Below are 17670 nucleotides of genomic sequence, written 5' to 3'. Positions count from 1 at the left end.
GAGCCACTCCTAAAACTGTGTGCTGATTTAGTTCAACTGTATTAGGTAAGGAAAAAAAGAAGAAAGCCAAAAACTAAAGCCAGTAAGAGTAATGGTAAAACCAGATTCAATCACAGCAAAAGTCATGGAAACTAGCTAAAAGCCTGTCAAGTACTGGTCTACTCTTTGACCATTTCTCTTTGAACCCTTTTTGCATCGGTTTTATCCATTTAGATAGAACACTCTTAAGAGCAAAACAAAAAAGTTAGTCTTGTAATCTGCACTAGGATGGAGAGAAAAATAATGGGACCCTGATTTCAGCTGGGAGTCTCCAGGTTCTACTGGTATACAAATAAATAAAAGTATAATTTGTTAAATCCAAGCACAAGTTTAAAGTCTGAAGTTATTTCAATTCTTTCTAGAAAGATAATGAAAAATCAGTAAAGTGCATTTCTCCCTTGCATATGAAAAAGGGATTTATTTTCCAATGGCACTTTGTGATAATCAGATGTTGAGAAAAACTGACCTAAAAATCTAAGCCTTTCACACTAATAAGTTCCAAACACACCACTACTGTCTGCTTCTTCCCATCTCCCTCATGTCTCTGATGATGAAATCATATTTTCTGATGTTGAAAAACAAAATTAGCATGCAGCCGCCTCATTTATCCAGTGACCTTTTAAGAATTAAACTTATTGCACAAGGCAGGAGAAAAGTCATTCTCATAAAATACATCATAGAAGAGTGGCTGTCCAAATGCATTAGATAAAGCTGTGTATACTGTATATTAAAATGCAATTTAGTGATAATATATACTATCCAGACACTTTTTTCTTTAATTATATAAAGTCATATGTATATTATATAGAATGAATGCTCGTTTTTGCTTAAGCTGTAATTATTGAGAATTCTTTCATTTCTAAAAGATGAAGATTCTATACTTCAAGGTGTTGAGTCTCAAGAGGTCATTGCTGTGGGAGCTGATGGTATTTATCATACATTCACAAGTAAGAGCGGGTCTGGTCCCACACTGAAAATCAGGCACACTACCATCTATATTATAAGCAGCCAAGTCCAGTCAAGTCCAAGCCTGAGGCTCAGCTTTGTAACACATCGTAAGAGGAGAGAACCCAAGTATCCTTTGCCTTTTAATGTTGTTCCAAGATACCATCTTGCACACTGGATAGATTTGGTCAGGACAGGACTGAGCAGTGCAAAGCCCAGTTCCTCACTAGCAATCTCCAGCTTGGCTCCTCCTAAACGAAGTGCTGATGCTGGGAGTCCAGAGCAAAAGGCAGCAAGGTGGATAGGAAGCTTATGGATGAGAGGACACTTTGGTTTTGGCTCTTAAGGGTTTATTATCTACATGGCTAAAGCCAACACAAAAAGGTTCAAAGAGAAATGGTCAAAGAGTAGACCAGTACTTCACAGTCCTTTTGCTAGTTTCCAGCAACATTTGTTGTGGTTGAATCTGTTTTTACCATTACTCTTACTGGCTTCAGTTTTTGGATTTCTTCTCTTTTTCCTTAGCTAGTACAGCTGAACTAAGTCTACTCTCAAGGCATAGATATGGCCTCAGTTCCTCATTATATCAGGTCTTAAACTCAAAAGTTAAGTCCCATACCTGCTGCATCAGTCTTTAGTTATTGCTCGTATGATCTGAAGGAAAGGATTTCAATAATTTGTTCAGTCCTTTCCATGTATTTGTTGTCTGGTCTAAGTGCTTTATAGAGTTTAACATATTCTACAAATAATAATTAATAGTAACCATGCAGAATATAGTAACAATAATTATATACTGATCAAATAGGTGGGCTAATATCCCTAGTATCCCTCACTTCCTAATAATGTATTTTTTTAAATTATCCATTTCCTGGGAGTCTATTAAGAAACAGAGATAAACTTCCAGACCCCAGGCTGAAGTTATGCAGATATTTTGTTTCTGCCAGTAGCTAAGAGATCAAAAGGATATAAACAGCTAAAAAAACTGACACAGGAAAGGAAGGGATCCAGACACACAGGCTGGCATTAGGAGAGACCTCTTTGGAGAAAGCCCAAGAAGGTAAGGATTTTCTGGGATCTGGAGAACAGCATCTCTTGGGGAAAGGCAAGAATACACCTAAGAGATTTTGTTGTCTAAGGTCAGTTTTCTCATAAATTCTTTGTCTGCTAATAAGTCAAACCATGCTTTATGGAAGCTGTCTGAGCACTATTCCCATTGTCTCTGCTCCTGAACTCTTACCTGTGCTCATGGGGGATCATTGAATTCCAGGCTTGACATTGAATACCACTTTTGGTAACAGATATCGTTCCTTTGTAGTCTGCTCCTTTCCCAATGATACAATTCCTGACATAGTCTATTGAAAGAAAAGAGAAGAAAATTAGGGGTTTGGTTAATGTATTTAAAATCAAAGCTCATCATCAGTTTTCAAATAAAAATAATATATTTTTGATAGCCTTTAAATACTTAATTATTCAAAATACTGTTTAATTGTCCGCATACGTTCTTGTCTTTTTTTTTCAAAATATTGATCATTAACTTCCCAAAGAAAGGTACTGAAAATGTTTCCAAAGTGTTTGACTGACCAAAAGTCCATGTCTGAGGACTTAAGTCCCCCATTCATTAATGAGGTAAATAAAAGCAATATTAAGTCAATAACAGTAATTCATACAACTGAGCTTTTAAGTAGTAAACTGAAGTAGTGCTTCAGACTAGTACATATGATGGTAGGAAAATATGTAGGCTGGAAAACTGAGCAAGAGAAAGTATGTAGACAAACTTGCATGACAGCAAACCCAGGATATTTGTAAGTAAAACCGTAGGATGTAGCTTTCAGAATGCGTAAAACCATCCCATGCCCAGAATGCTCCTACAGCCAAAAAGTCACTGACTGACTTCAGCTTTTTTCCCTTCCATAGCTGGAAAAACAAAATCAGTAAATAAATCAGTTACCCTTCTTTTCATACAGATCAAACGCATGGTCTTGCTTCTTTCTCACACCATTTGTCAAGCTGTTGAAGGATAACCAATGGCATCGTTTTGTAACTCTGTCATAAGCAAAGGCCCTGCAAAGAAAATCTGGATGAGAAAAAAATCTCTGTGTGGTTTTTAATAATGACACATGGCCTGCCAAGGAGCATGCAATGACATCGGATTTATTTTTACTGGGAAAGTCAGAGAAACAGCCCAAATTACTATTTAAACCCACAACTGTGCTGACAAGAACAAAGAAACAAAGAAATTAAATTGATGTGACCATTACATTAAATACCAGCTTGGTTGTTCACACTAATCTAAGAGTTCCCTTGTCATTTAAGATCTTTATTTTAAAAGTGAGATAAATGTGACTGAGACAGCGTTTGTGTCTCCAGTTGTGCTGCCTTCTGGGGAATAAAAAAGAAGACTCTAAAACATCTTTTCTCTGCTTACAATATGCCTCTGAAATAGTTAAGTGTCTCACACTGGTGGCTTGAGGAAAATTCAAGCACAAGGAGTCTGTTTCTTGACTAGAACAACAGAGCTGTTTAAAAACAAGATTATTTTTATTTTTATGAATAATCTAAACTGTGATAGTGTACCTACAGCTTGTCCTTGCTTTGCTTTTGTTTTCTTTTTTTCTCTTATTTTTAACTACTTTCAAGGACAGAGTACAATGTGTGCTGAATTGAGTGGATTTTGGGGGGGCAAGACAGACAAACAGAAAACAGAAGAGTAAAAACATTTTTTTCAATATTTTAAATGAAATGTGCAGACCTTTTTCTCCTAACATCATTTTGAAAGGAAATTCCTTAAGTGTAGGTAAAATATATTAAAGGATTTTAAAAACACATTTGACTGCCTGAGTGGGGGCAACAGTTATTCCAATAAGACAAAAAAAACCCAAAACAAAAACAAAAACAAACCACTGAAAATTCTTTTTTTCCCTTAAGTTCTCATTAGAACCAAATAAAAAAATCACTGACATGATACTATTGTCTCTAGACCACCACAAAGTCTACATTTCTGTCAGTCATCCCAAACCTTCTGAGATATTTTATTCCGACCTGAGAAGGCATTTTAACACTACTTGACCATATCCAAAAGACACACAGATTCCCTACACTTCATCCATACTTTGGCTGTGCCATATTCCTGAGCACTACATCCCCCAAATCAAAGCTCTTTGATCTTCATTTAATTCCCCTCGCCATACAAGTTTTTCTGTGTGAGATCTTGCTGGCTTCAGTTAAAAATATTACAAGATCCTATCCAACCTCCCCACTCTTCTCTCTTTCAAACATCCTCTTCATTATCGTTTCCATCACCAAACAGATTTTTCATCCAACTGCTCTCTCTACTCTGTTGACTCCAAATGTTTCCAACCTGCTAACCTTCATCCTTCTGCCCTTGTTCAGCCTTCTGTTCTCTCCTGGCTGGTTCTCAAATATGAGCGTATCCAAATGCCTCTAACTCCATCTTCACAAAAATACCCTTGACCTTTCTTGACTTTCCAATTACATTCTCCTTTCCCCTCCTCCCTCCTAAAGTGGTAATGCAGAATGCACTGTTTACAAACATTTCTTTCAGTTTTTGCCTTTCAGTTGCCTTTTGGTTTCTTTCCAGTTTGGCTTCAGCCACTTCTGCACATAAAAGTTTCTAACAATCTTTTCTTGGACCCAAATCTGGAGGGGTTTTACACTTCCAAAGTCAACATATTTAAGCAAATTCTTGGACTTTCTTCACTGATACTGCCGATCACAACATTTTTTATTGTTGTTATTTGTACTGAGATAGTCAGTAGATTTTCTGATCAGATACTGGAATCCTGTGGTCTATGCTGGAATCCCTTTCTATGTAAATACAAAGACACTCTAGAAATTAAGCAGATAACAAAGGTTAAGACAGGCACAGCTTTGTAGGTAAAGAAGTGACATGTCTGCAAAAGTCGTCTGCATAGCCAATAAAATAGTAACTATATCATCTTTTTCTCATCCATAAGAAATGTAGTGGGAAATGCTGCAAGGCTGACTGCAGGAAAACCGTGGGAGTAATGGACTGCAAATGGAGGTGAAACGAAGGAATAAGAACAGGTTAGCAGCAGGTTGGTAAAGCTGATAGGGAAGGCAGAAATGCACAGAGAGTTATGAAGTCAAAAAGATGAGGTAAATGAATCTAAGGGGTATTTTGATGAGGGTTTTAGGAATAGTGTTATGAAGAAGAAGAGTTTAGATAAGGATCTTGTATCTCAGTTGGAAATGATCAAGATCTGTGCAAGCATGATAGCAAGGGAAAAGAGGAAAGGTCCATTCTGACATATATTAGCTCCAACAAAAAGGTGCCAGAGTTAAAAACAGCAAGGATTAATGATTATCAAATATAATACTCACAATTTACTTGCAAGTGATACAGAAACTTATCATAAATAAATCAAAAGTTGTTTTTTGTTTGTTTGTTTTTTCCCCCAGAAAATAAGGAATGGCTGATCCTTTTTAAGTCTGTAGTGCCTGGAATCTGCTACTTTACCACTTTCTGGCAGAAAAGAAACCCAGCGCTCTTCCTGCTTGTGTACCTCACAGGGCACAGACCCAGGGGTTGCAGCTCCCAGTGCTATTGTCACAATTATGTTACAAAGTATTTATATTTTATTTGAACTTAATACTTAAAGAAATTGAGTTTGCATCCAGAAAATGAAACATCAGTGCTGTGACCCAAGTGATGGACAACTACTGCATGGATATGGAGCATCAGAATAAAGCCATGAAAATGTCAATAAACAAAGGAAAATCCAAGTCTTATATTTCAAGTATTTAAAATGCCATTTTGTGTTACTTCTCTTCTTATTTTAAAATGCTCCCACAACAATCAGTAAATTGTTTTTAATTTAAGTTGGCAACAAATATCACCTTGTAGTAACCATATGCTGGTATGAAGTTAAAGACTGGGGATCCTAGGAATACAAGGGAAACATTGGTAATCACTGATTCTTTTAAAAGGGAACACATGTCAAATATACGTTTACAGTAGCATCAAAGAAGTATGCATGCTACAACAGGACTCATCTGGGGCCAAATGGGAAACCACAAGAATGTTCCCAGATACAGAAAATCCCTCTTGCTCTGCTGCATCGCGGTAGCACAGGCAAGACCTAACCACCTACACCTCTGCTGCTAGCCTTCCTTGCTAAAAAACTGTCGGGGAAAATTGCAGATTCAGAGCACGATTAGTCAGATTTGCAATTCTTTTTCATCAGCAGTGCAAAATAGTTACATGACTGATTGCTATTCTGCTATCTGTGAGTAGGATTCTTCCGAGATGTGTTCTCAAAGTCCCCATGGCTCCTCTATGTTGCTTTATGACTGATTACTGCAGAGAGAATTTGCCCCTTAATGAATCCATCAGACACTGTCCCAATAGCAAAAATTCTTCACAAATGAGAAAGTAATAAAAATTCAGAGAGATTCTAGATTATTATTCATATAAAATAGAATCAACAAATATATTAACCCACTTTTTATTTTCAGAACGTAAAACATACCAGCCAGCGCAGCTACAACTAGCTTGAGACAATATTCCTAAGCAGATGTTGAAATATAGAATTGTTGTTTGCTTGGTGTCATTCAGAATTTTTTTATGCTTTGAAACCTTATTTCATAATACTCCTCACTGCTGACTATCAGAAGTCAGGGATCTCTTGCTGTATTGAATACAACCTGATCCACTCGGCAATGATATCATGGAAGCTCTGCCAGTAGGAAAAGGAGTGGCTTGTGCCATGTGAAAAATATTAGTGCCTGGAACAATTTTCTAACAGAAATAAGTAAGCTCTGCTCATTGTTTACATATATAAATAGTCAAAGTACAAAACGATACAAACTAGATCTTGCAATACTGGAATTAAAGGCTTAAAGAAGGATGAAATTACAGTCGAGGATCTTTTCTGCCAAGGAAGAGCTTTTGTTATCACATTTGGTCTAGCTTCCATTTGTAGTGATTGTCAAAACTTTTTTATGTTTCCAGATCAGGCTCACATTTCGCCCAGTACTCACCAGTACAGAAGTCATCCATTCTCTCCAAGATTCTCTGGCGTTCATGTCCTTTCATTTATTGCTAATGGTCTAGACTAAGAGAGGCCAGGGGGATAATTTAAGTCTAATACACGGGAAAAATAATAGTGATTTGTTCCAAAAAATAGTAGAGAACATGTACAAGGCAGACAAGCAATCAGCTGCATGATGTGTTTTGAAGAGACAGCAGATGCTGAAGAATAGCTATCGTATACTTGTAGTGATTGTGCAGCCCAGAAGGTTCGATTCCATTGTATCAGATTTGTAGTACTTGCCAGTGAACTTCAGCAGTGCATGTATCTGTGTTCCATGTGCGAGGTTCCCATTGATTTCAGTGGGAGTAATGTGCAAAGAATGAAGACAGAATATGGTCTGAAGTGGTGCTGAAATACTGCAGCTGTGATGTGTGACAATAACCATTTTATAAGAGACATAAAAATCTCAGAAATGTTCACCGAACACTACAGTGCAGCACAAGTCATCCACATCTTAACATGAGTACATTTTTTCACCTATGTTATGGAAAAGATTACAGATTGGACAAGATAAGAAGACAGAACAATTCAGATAAAGCTTCAGAAAAGACTAACGCTCTCTGGACAGGTAGAACAAGATCATGGAAATCCAAAAAGCACAATCTTTAGGTTGTCCTCAGTACAAGCTACCACTGATGACAATTACAGACAGACCTTTGGCCGAAGAGAATTATATAGGTACTGTTAGGAAAAAAAAAATAGAGATACATAACTTACTTGCAAGTGAATGAAAGGCCTTTGTTCCTGCTGCATCTCTTGGCACATTGCTCAGTGGTATTTAACAGCTTGGTTTTTACTTCCAGTGTTTTGTTTATTTTAATGAGCATCAACTCTCCTGTTTTTCTGAAGTCATGAAGAGGATTTCTCCTTTTTCCTTTACCCTCTAAGAAAGAAGCAAAGAAGAAAAAAAAAAAAAAAAAAAGACACTGTAAAGAACACTGCTGAAATTAAAGATGGCATTACAAATGAATAACATTTATTAGGAATTATAGGAACACAGGTACCTAAAGCATAGAGAAATTCACAAAGATAAGGTACAAGCAGGTACTTGAGAAGAATTGGTTATTTTAGATGGTGATCTCCATTCTTAAAAACAGGAATGGTAGGAATTACAGCAAAATTAATTTCAAATAAAGACTTGCATAATGTTAGAAAAGGGTAAGAGGAATGTTTTTTACCCTTTGTAAAATTTTTTCAGAACAACCAAAATATGCTTGATAATAATAATCTGAGATCTTATAAATATTTCCATGAAAAACTTAAGTGAAAAAGGTGAACAAAGGTCTTTTTTGGATGGACAGAGTGTAGTTACAATCAGGAGGAAAAGGATATAAATGTTATAGAGAATCACAATCTGAATGTGATAAACTGTTCTTAAAATAGCAAACTTTTAATTACAAATTGTGAAAAGAAATGGAGCCTGGAAATGACACAAAATAATCATTTGTCCTCCCTGTGTTCCAGTGAAGACTCGGTGTGAGTGTTGTGTCCAGTTTAGGTGTGACTGAATTAGAGTTGTTAGCCTACAGAAAAGAAGACGAGGGGAGGCAGAGGCCATAGCATGGAAATAGTCTGCACTGCCACAAAGATTTCTGCAAAAAGGAATGCACTGATCTGGTTTCCGTGTCTGTGTTGAAAGGCCCGGAGGAAAGAGTATAAAATGGAGCGGGGAAGATTGGCTAGAGATGTTTGGCTAAAGTGCAAGAGGAAAAGTCTTTGATTTTTGCAAGAAAAACCCACAGTTTTTCCAATATGTATGTATATTTTTATTTTTTTTCCATAGAAACCAGTCTGCCAGTGTGGGCTGCTCCATCGTCAGTGACTATTCCATGATTCTATGATTCTATGAAGGCAGATGAGTACCTCTGGAGAGTGATTCTCCTTATGCTGACAGATGAGTAACATAGGGAGGACAAATTGCCTTTTGAATCTATTTCTCCTACTTCACTCAATGATCCCAGATGATATTTTTGGATTATATGGCTAATCCAGGTAAGGTTAGGGGAATTAATCCCTCTTTAATTTACAAAGTAGATAATAGTATTTTTCATAACTTCCTTCCATATAACTGTTTTCACAACTGTCTTTTCACCTTTCTCTACAGAATCTGCAACAATGATAGAACACAAGTGCTCAGGATGAATTTATTAAATTTTGCCAGCATCTTTCAAATATATGAAACCTCAGCCTAGTGCTCTGTTATCCTGAATAGATAATTCCTCATACAAGGGCAGAGTGCACTTAGGTCAGTAAATTTTTGCTTGGTGCACTCTGTGCAGAAGCTCAGAAGAACTCTGTAAGTTGCGATAGCTGAGGCTCTGAAGGAGTTACTGACAGCTCCACATAATGTAAAGCCAAGGAGGGCTTAAGGGTGTTCCCTTTGCAGAACTTCCATCCTGATCATTAAGTGAGCTCACATTTTCACTGGATTCAGCTAAATCACACCTCTCAGTGGTGAGTTATCCCTAAGACACCTAAAAATACACCAAAGACATTTAAAATAGCTTTCATCAAGCTTCAGCCTTTTAAAAAAAGACAATGAAAGGAGTAGAATATCCCTGCTTCAATGTCCCTATAAAATAATCTTCACCCCATCCTACTCTCCTCCTTTTTGAACTGCTGAAGGTGAACTATGCTATTCCCCTGCACCTAATAGCTCACAATTTTTATTCCAACTACAAACATTTTCAGAAAAAAAGAATTTATTTACCTCCAAATCCATTTTATTATATTATATGAAGAAGCTTTTGATGAAAAGATCAAATGTTAATAGTTTTGGTGCTGTGTTAGGGACTCACATCAGCTCTCTTAAGCATTTTCAGCCTTGTATTTGTGCAGCGCACATGCACCCAAAATGAATGTCTAGGGAAATGCTGTGAGGACACTCTTGCCTTAAGTATCAGCACCTTGTTACTGGAAGCCGTTGTGTCTACACTGAAGCTGCTTTATTTTTTGCTGTACCTGTGATAGAGCCAAAGTGCTGCAAAAAGGATTGCATCTGCTCTTTAGGACAACCACAGAAAAACAAGTCTCCTATAAAGCTTTTGTGGTAAATTTCCCAATCTATTATCTTACAAGACCTAATTGTTAGTTCTATGTTGTCTCAGCCAAGACTTTTATGTCAAATGGAGGTAAGAATCAGTACAGAAATATCAAAGTATTTTCTTTCAATTCCTGATGCTAACATTTCCCATCTACTGATAAGTGTCATTATCTTAATTCCTGATGATAACAGCTTCTTAAACTCACCAGCTAACCTGCAAGAATATGATTAAAAAAATCAAGAAATTCTGTTCTGCCTGAAAAACATGGTTCACAGTTGTGCTTTTTTTTTTTCTTCTTTTCCTAGCAGTTGTCCAAAGAGGATTATGGGTTTGATCTTGCATTTAGCAATTCATAACAGCCTGATTTACTTTAGCTTTCAAACAACAACATTCTACGACTTGCTTATAATCCAAAAGGCAAAGGGCCAAATGCATCTGTGGTGTGACTGTTAGAACCATCAGAATAACACAAAGCATTACTTTTACAACTCTAACAACAAAATAGATAAAAATAATCGAGCTTTTTTACTTCAAATTAGGTGCATTTATTATTAAAATCTCAAATAAAATAGTGCCCTAGAAATGTGCTACATTAAAGGTTATCATGCAACATGCTATAACTAATGTTCCTAATTTGTGATTGCCATTCATTTCAGTTTCCTAAACTTTGATTAATCAGGACTTTTGGTTATTTTGTGGGCCATATCCTCTGATGTTTCTTGTAGTTGAATATCATATTACTAAGGAAGTCTGACATTCCACTTAAATTTGAAAATAATAGCAGCTGATTCAAACACAAAAGAATCCAGTCAAATATGAATCAACATTTTTTTCTTCAACAGAAACAAGCATTAGCTAAAAGTATTTCTTTGGTTGACTTAAAAAAATCCTCAGAAAGGTGAAGGTGGTGTCTCTTTCTATTTCTTAACAAGATAGCAACTTTGGTTGAACAGAAAATTGAAGAGCTCAGCCAGTGCCCAAGGAAATGGGAACTACCATATTTGCTCTAGTGGGATGCAGCATTGGGCAAATACTCCATAATCTCATTTGGGATTTCCACAGTCTCCCTGCTGGAGATCTTCCATTTTCATAAAATGTTTTGAATATTTACTTAAGAAAAAAGGTTCCTTACAGTGAAAGACATTTACCTGGGAGCTACAAGAACCGAGCTTTGGGTTCCCTTGCTACCTTTTTCATACGAGGTTTCTATATAATCTTCTCAGATATGAAGCATTAACTGAGACTGCCCAAACTATAGAACATCTGGGGGAAAAGATTTCTAATACCTTTTCTTGGAGTAGTTCCAGTCCATGCCAAATCAATAATCAGAAATAAAGAAAATTATAATTCTGCAGCATTTTAGTGAGAAAACTCACTAGGAGGTTGCAGTACCTCTATTCTACAACCTACTTAACTGCAATTTTAATTATATTTATACAAAATAGAACTGGGAAAACAGCAATCACCACTCAGTCCTGAAACTACCTGACTATGTTCTATATCTCAATTAAAAATTCACACCTTGCAGAAAACAATAGGCCGGATACTGAGCTACATGAGAGTCAAGAAATTCAGTATAAATCTAGTTTCAGGCCACTTAGAGTTCAAATACCTAAGCAAGTCAAGTTTCAGACTCTCAGGTCTCGGTCTGACCACAAAAAGGATTTGTTTTTGCATTAGCTGTTTAGTAGTAAAAAACTAATATAGCCGATATGATACTATCGTTGTGGTAACCAAAATAGCATATAGGACATCAACAGGCTTAAAGATCACCTTTGCCCATCATAATGAGATCAAAATACTACTTGTATTGTCTACAGCAAAATTTTACAATTAAATTGTCTGACTTTATCTACCTCATTGGTAATCCCTTTCTCCTTCCTCCGCCAGTCCAGCTTTTTCTGATATAGCTGTATATTTAGGCTTTGGAGTTAAAGTCTTTCAGAGTACAACTGGAGCATATTGGCTGTCTCCCCTAGAAAAATCTCTACTTTTACAGACTTGTCATAGACTCTACAAAGCTTTTATTAAACAGGAGTTATGATGCATTTGGCATGTCAGCTTCCAGGGTTTCCAAGTTTCACTCCAGTCTATGCAATAGTTAGTGTTTTGTTAAAGAAACACATCGTGAAGTCTTGTGATAATGTGAGAAGCCTCATTCCTTTCATTTCTTTCTAATTTTGCATCCCACTTTATTATACAGAACAAACACATCAAAACTCAACACCAAATTTTCCAAATGAGAAGAGAAATACATTTAAATTAAAGGTTTATGTATAAATCAAGATTCTTAATGAAATCTTGATGGTTTGGTATGGAGTTTTATTTCCTTATTCTGTTTGTTTACACTTGCAGAACTTCAGCATTTTACTAAGTAGTTATTTGCTTTGTTGTGCTAAACTTTCAACTGTCTGGAGTAATGAAATTTTTTTTTTCTATTGTCATAGTTACTGATGTATGTAAGTTGGATATAGGTCTTCATACCGTGGATGGAAAAAGGACCTTTTATAATTTTCAGGTTTGAAAAAAATATGGACAGTTACATAACAGCACTGCTGTTCGTTATGTTTCTTAGATGTCAGAGATAAACTAAATCTTTGGGGAAAAAAGATAAATCAAGAAAATGAAGATACCTAAATTCCTTAGGCTGGAAGATACTGTCAGGGAACTGCAGGAATCAACTGCAGTCCTTCCAAATAGTGCAATGAAATGCAAAATAAGATGGCACTGGGAAGAAAAATTGGAAGAGGGAAATTGTCCACACACTGCGTAGGAAGCTTAGAGAAGCTGAAGATTCAAAATATATTCCAGTAAAGAAAAATGCACATATAAAGTGATATAATTATTTCAGAAATATAGAAGAGACATAGCCCCTTTCTTTAGTATCAGTTGGCATTTTAGACCTCTGTTTAATATTTTGCATCATGTTTTTAATGAAATGAAGTCACTTGACCTTGAGCAGTTAACAGACAGACTAATTAGAGATTGAATTATTTGTGTTATAACTGATAAGCAGGTCAGAATGTCAAAATGAGATTAGCTATTAATTTAATTTTGCAAACAATCATCACTGCAAGCCAAAGTAAACTGGATTTCCCCAATGAGCTAGGAAAAAAAAAAATAATGAGAGCTGAATTTCATGTGACTTAAAACTTAGGGGGGAAAAAAATCAGAAATCTACCATCATATGAAAGACCATCAAGAAAAAAAAAAAGAAAAGATAAAAAGCCCAACCCTAAACACATCTGAAATAAATAAAGGAAAGAACAGTTCAACACAATAAATGTAGCAAACATTTCATCAGGGAACACCATACTCAACAAAAATTGCATGGTAACACCCAAGCAAAGATATTCATAAGTATGTATCTGAATGGAAAAAAAAGAAATGAGCAAATGTTAGATCTCAATAAAATGTACAAAGCAAAAATCTTCAAAACCGTGGATTATCACAGTGTCAGAAAACATTTTTCATATCAAAGCTGAATGCTTATCTCAGTATAAATAGTGACAATTTAATATGAAAATAAAAAATAAAGTATGCTTAATTATATGTGTAAAATTGCATTTGGCAAAGCTTGTCTAAGAAGAAAAATCAATGAATAGGGTTTGAAATAAAGCAACAGTTCTCAGCATACTTGGGTTGAAGAACAGTACGTAAATGCAGTGAGGTGTTAAACTTGTCTATAAAGCATGGTTCAAGGGATACTTTCAATTAAATTCAATGATGTATTTCCAAGACAATGCTTTCTGAAGGATATAAAACATCAAGGGTAAATTGCATATTGGTGCAGGCCCCAGTATGACAGCGTAAATATATTGGCTTCATTAAGAAAAAAAAAAACACAAAACTTGACCAGATGGTGAAAGTAGATGTTACTAAATAGTTTCAGGCACCACATGCTTAAGTCAACAGTATGGTCACAGTAATAAAAGAAAAGATATTAAAGGTGAATGTTGATACTAAAATCATTAATAGAGTCATCAAAGTATTGTTATCTATGAGAATAGCATTAAACAAATGCATTCAGGGCAGTTTTCTCTCTTAAAGCAAGTCCTAACAGAGTCACTTTGATAAAAAGAATTAACGCTCAGCACTTTTAACTTACTTTTAACTTACTTCCATTTACTTTGACTTCTCCTTATGCCTGTTTCAGTATCAGAAATGTCCAGATTCCTGGTTAGAACGTAAAAAAGTGAACACCTTTTCCAAATGACTTCTCATTTGGAAAGAAAAAAAAAAGGAAGGAAGAAAGAAAGAAAGACCAACATAATGAGAAACTGAAACAATTCTGAAATGCACCCAAGAAAAGAACTTTGTAGATTGAATAGACTTAGAATCCAGATTAAGTTTAATGCGGTTATTTATGTAAGACAATAATTTGGCATGAAAGAAGTTTACCAACCATACCCATAAAAACTGCAGTCAGCTGTATAGATGGAAAGTCACCAAAATAAAACCAGCTGTCCAAGGACGCATCTCTAGCTTGTCACAATTAAACAGTCTCTCAGAAAGGTATCTAGAGGATGATGTGATTATTTTAACTTCTGAAATTCATTTTCTTGGCAAAAGAGCCATCATGGGAGAAAAATCTACAAATATTAGAAAGTAGTTTGAAATACAGATATATAATACAGAGATAATTTTTTCCTTATTTTTACATTGGCTTTCAATCTAGTTGTTGAGCAGATTCAGGAAATGCAAAAAGGTATTTCTTTTGGGCTTTACATTGTATATTACCACTCTCACACACACCCCCATGCACACATACCCCTTATCAGCAGCTGCAAAGATTGCCATGTTACTTGGAACCCAACTTCATGTTTTGCTAGGTCCTGCCTTTGTAACCCTCTCCTATAGTCAGCGTGAAAGCTCAAGTAGCTAAGGATAATGCTAACAACAGATAGTATATTCTAAAATTGGATGGTATATGCAAAAGGACAGCTTTTTTTCTTCCAAGAAAAGGTTATCTGCTCAGCAGGATGCTGGGACCCATTGGCAGAAACAAATGTTCTGCAGTTTGTACTCTGACTTGCTGTATCTAACCTCTGGCTAAATTACTGAGAGGATTTTCCCTTGTAAGATTTGTCTTATGCATTTTGCACAAGAATTAAATCCCCACCATTTCGCATTGCATTCCACAATCTTTACAAGTGTCTGGTGTCTCCTCTGAGGCACGCAGCACGTTGTGCGCTCCTTTTGCAAGGGGGTCTCTCTGAGGATGTCCGGGCATGGAGTGGGGGGTAAAGAGAAAAGCACAAGCAGGAAGGGCAGGGATTTGGGCAAAACAAAGAGTGACAGACTGCCGAGGGCAGCAAAACAGCCCCAGTGAGAAGTGATGAGAGCCTTGCTGCATGTTGTATACATAAAAACAGTGCTGCCGGCCAAGGCCGGGAGTCGTAGGAAGAGCTGGAGCTGAGGGGAGACGGAGGAAGCAGCCAGTCCCCAGCTGGGCCAGCAGCACTGAGGACTGCCAGGCATGGCCGGACTCATCAGACAGCACAAGGGTGGAGGCCCACAAGCCATTGAAAGCTCCTGCAGCTAGATTTTGCCAACACATCTGACTAATCTGGAGCATGTTCCCAGCTCTGCTATGCTGCAGCGCTGCTTTGCGTGTAGGTACTAACAACATTCAGGAACAGCTCTACTATCCTCTAAAGGCACTGCCAAAAAAAACTACGGAAAAAAGATGGGGTAAAGGCGGGGATGTCCTCACCCCTTCCCAGTTCTTTGTAGTTGCCATACTTCCCTACTGCAAGGTACAAACATTGCTCACATCATGCCAATTCTCCTACTATTCATGCTTCCCAAGCAAGCGTGGAGATCAATCCTTTCTCACCTCTATGATCAATCCTTTCTCACCTCCATGCTGCCTTCTAGCCTCTGCCCTTCAACCCCACCTCAACGCTGACGGGGAGAAAGTGTCATTCCAACACTCATCCAGTACAAGTAATTGCAAAAAGTTCAGGGCAACCCTCTCCTCTCCACATCAAGCTTTTACCCATCAAGAGGCCCAGTTATCCTGCTTTCAAATCTCCTTGGAAAAGTTTGAAATGCTTAAGTGGCAAACTAATGTTCAGCATAAAGATGCAAAGGGGAGATATTACGCTCCTGAGGGACACTGCACATTTCCCTTCCAACCCTGGCCTCAGTTGAAGTATTACAATAATGACAGATGAGCTCCTCCAATAAGAGGCTTTCCTTTCCTTGACTTCAGTGCACAATTTTCCAGAGTTTTATGCAACATTTTAATCTCATGTCTTTCAACTCTATATTCTCCTGCTATGTTGCTTATGAAAATGGCATTAATAGAAACAGAAAATCTGTTAAGCAGGGTAAGTGCTGTATTATATGTGAGAGCAAAACAAGCAGCCCCTGGCACTGAGCACCGAAAGGATTCCATTAAACAGAAGGAATACAGTCTTCCAACTGGCAGAGTATCATTTCCCTTTGTTGACAGTATATAGTATAATGATTATCTACAGCTGGAATGGGGAAGTATAAATCACATTAAATTTTTAAAATATACTTAGCTATGCAGACCACAGGAATACACAACATTCATACATCGATTATGGCTATGGGATTTTTTTTTTTTTTAAACAATAGTTATGTATAGGAACTAAGTGCAACTCCCACATCTTCATTAGCAACTGCTTCAGATCATCCAAACTACAGAAAGTGCTGAGAAATCTGAATAAGTACACTTGTCTGACAGTCTTTTCCCAGAAAAGTTTATCTTTAATTTAAATAAATCTTTAACATTCACTCTTCTGCAATATACAATCTACTTTTTGCTTCGATTAAAAAGTAATTTTTAGTTTCACTAGATTAACATTATTAAAGAGCTACTGTCTAAGAATACTGAATAATAAGAATATCTCAACAAGGAAGAAAACTCCCTGATAAAGTTATTAGCTACAGATTAATTTATTTGTGCAAGTGACAGAGACTTACAGGATATTGATAACGACTAGGCAAGTAGTCTATAGGAACCTTGCATATTTATCTTTCACCAATCACCGTCTTATCTTTTATATATTAAAAAGAAACTCAGAAATTGATAGTGTGGACAGCTTGCTGACATGAAAATTTCTCCGTGTTTTCTTCACCCTCCTTTTTCTTTACCCATTAATATAACTCAAATGTATTAGTCAGCAACCTTGGTAACACAGGACATTGTCTTCGCATAGAACTTAGGCCATGGGATTCCAAACCTAAAAGATCCATTCACATAAGAAATAACACTCATCATTAGATACATTTAAAATCAGCTTTGACAGAACAGTAATAGAAAAAGTATGGATATGCATTAGCAAAAGACTTTTTTTTATATTTTTAAATTCTATTTTCATCACTTAGCTTGTTTTTCATATGTAAAAATAATAAACATGTAGGCAAATATTAACCTTTCTTAAAAACATCCCAGTAAAAAGTATTCAACATCCTGTACAAAGACACCATGTATGTTTAGAAAGCAACCAATACATTTTCCAAAAGGAATGGCACAACTTCCCCTTGCCTACATTGTAAAAACCCAGACACTTTTACTGAAGATCATAAGCTTT

The 17670-nt window shown here is 36.5% G+C and overlaps 1 protein-coding gene across 1 annotated transcript in view; it reads right to left on the bottom strand.

The window, feature by feature from the left end:
- The window catches only part of HGF (hepatocyte growth factor), a 57560-nt gene that overhangs the window by 37525 nt on the left and 2365 nt on the right, over positions 1–17670 (bottom strand). The window contains exons 2-4 of the mRNA XM_076328622.1: positions 7776–7941; positions 2933–3045; positions 2222–2336 (exon numbers count right to left, since the gene is read on the bottom strand). Of these exons, the coding sequence (XP_076184737.1) occupies positions 2222–2336; positions 2933–3045; positions 7776–7941 (394 nt within the window). The remainder of the gene's footprint in view (positions 1–2221; positions 2337–2932; positions 3046–7775; positions 7942–17670) is intronic.

This window comes from Aptenodytes patagonicus, chromosome 1 (genome assembly GCF_965638725.1).
Source record: "Aptenodytes patagonicus chromosome 1, bAptPat1.pri.cur, whole genome shotgun sequence".
NCBI lineage: Eukaryota > Metazoa > Chordata > Aves > Sphenisciformes > Spheniscidae > Aptenodytes > Aptenodytes patagonicus.
Note: the sequence above shows the minus strand (reverse complement) of the source record. Positions and strands in the feature narration are given on the sequence as shown.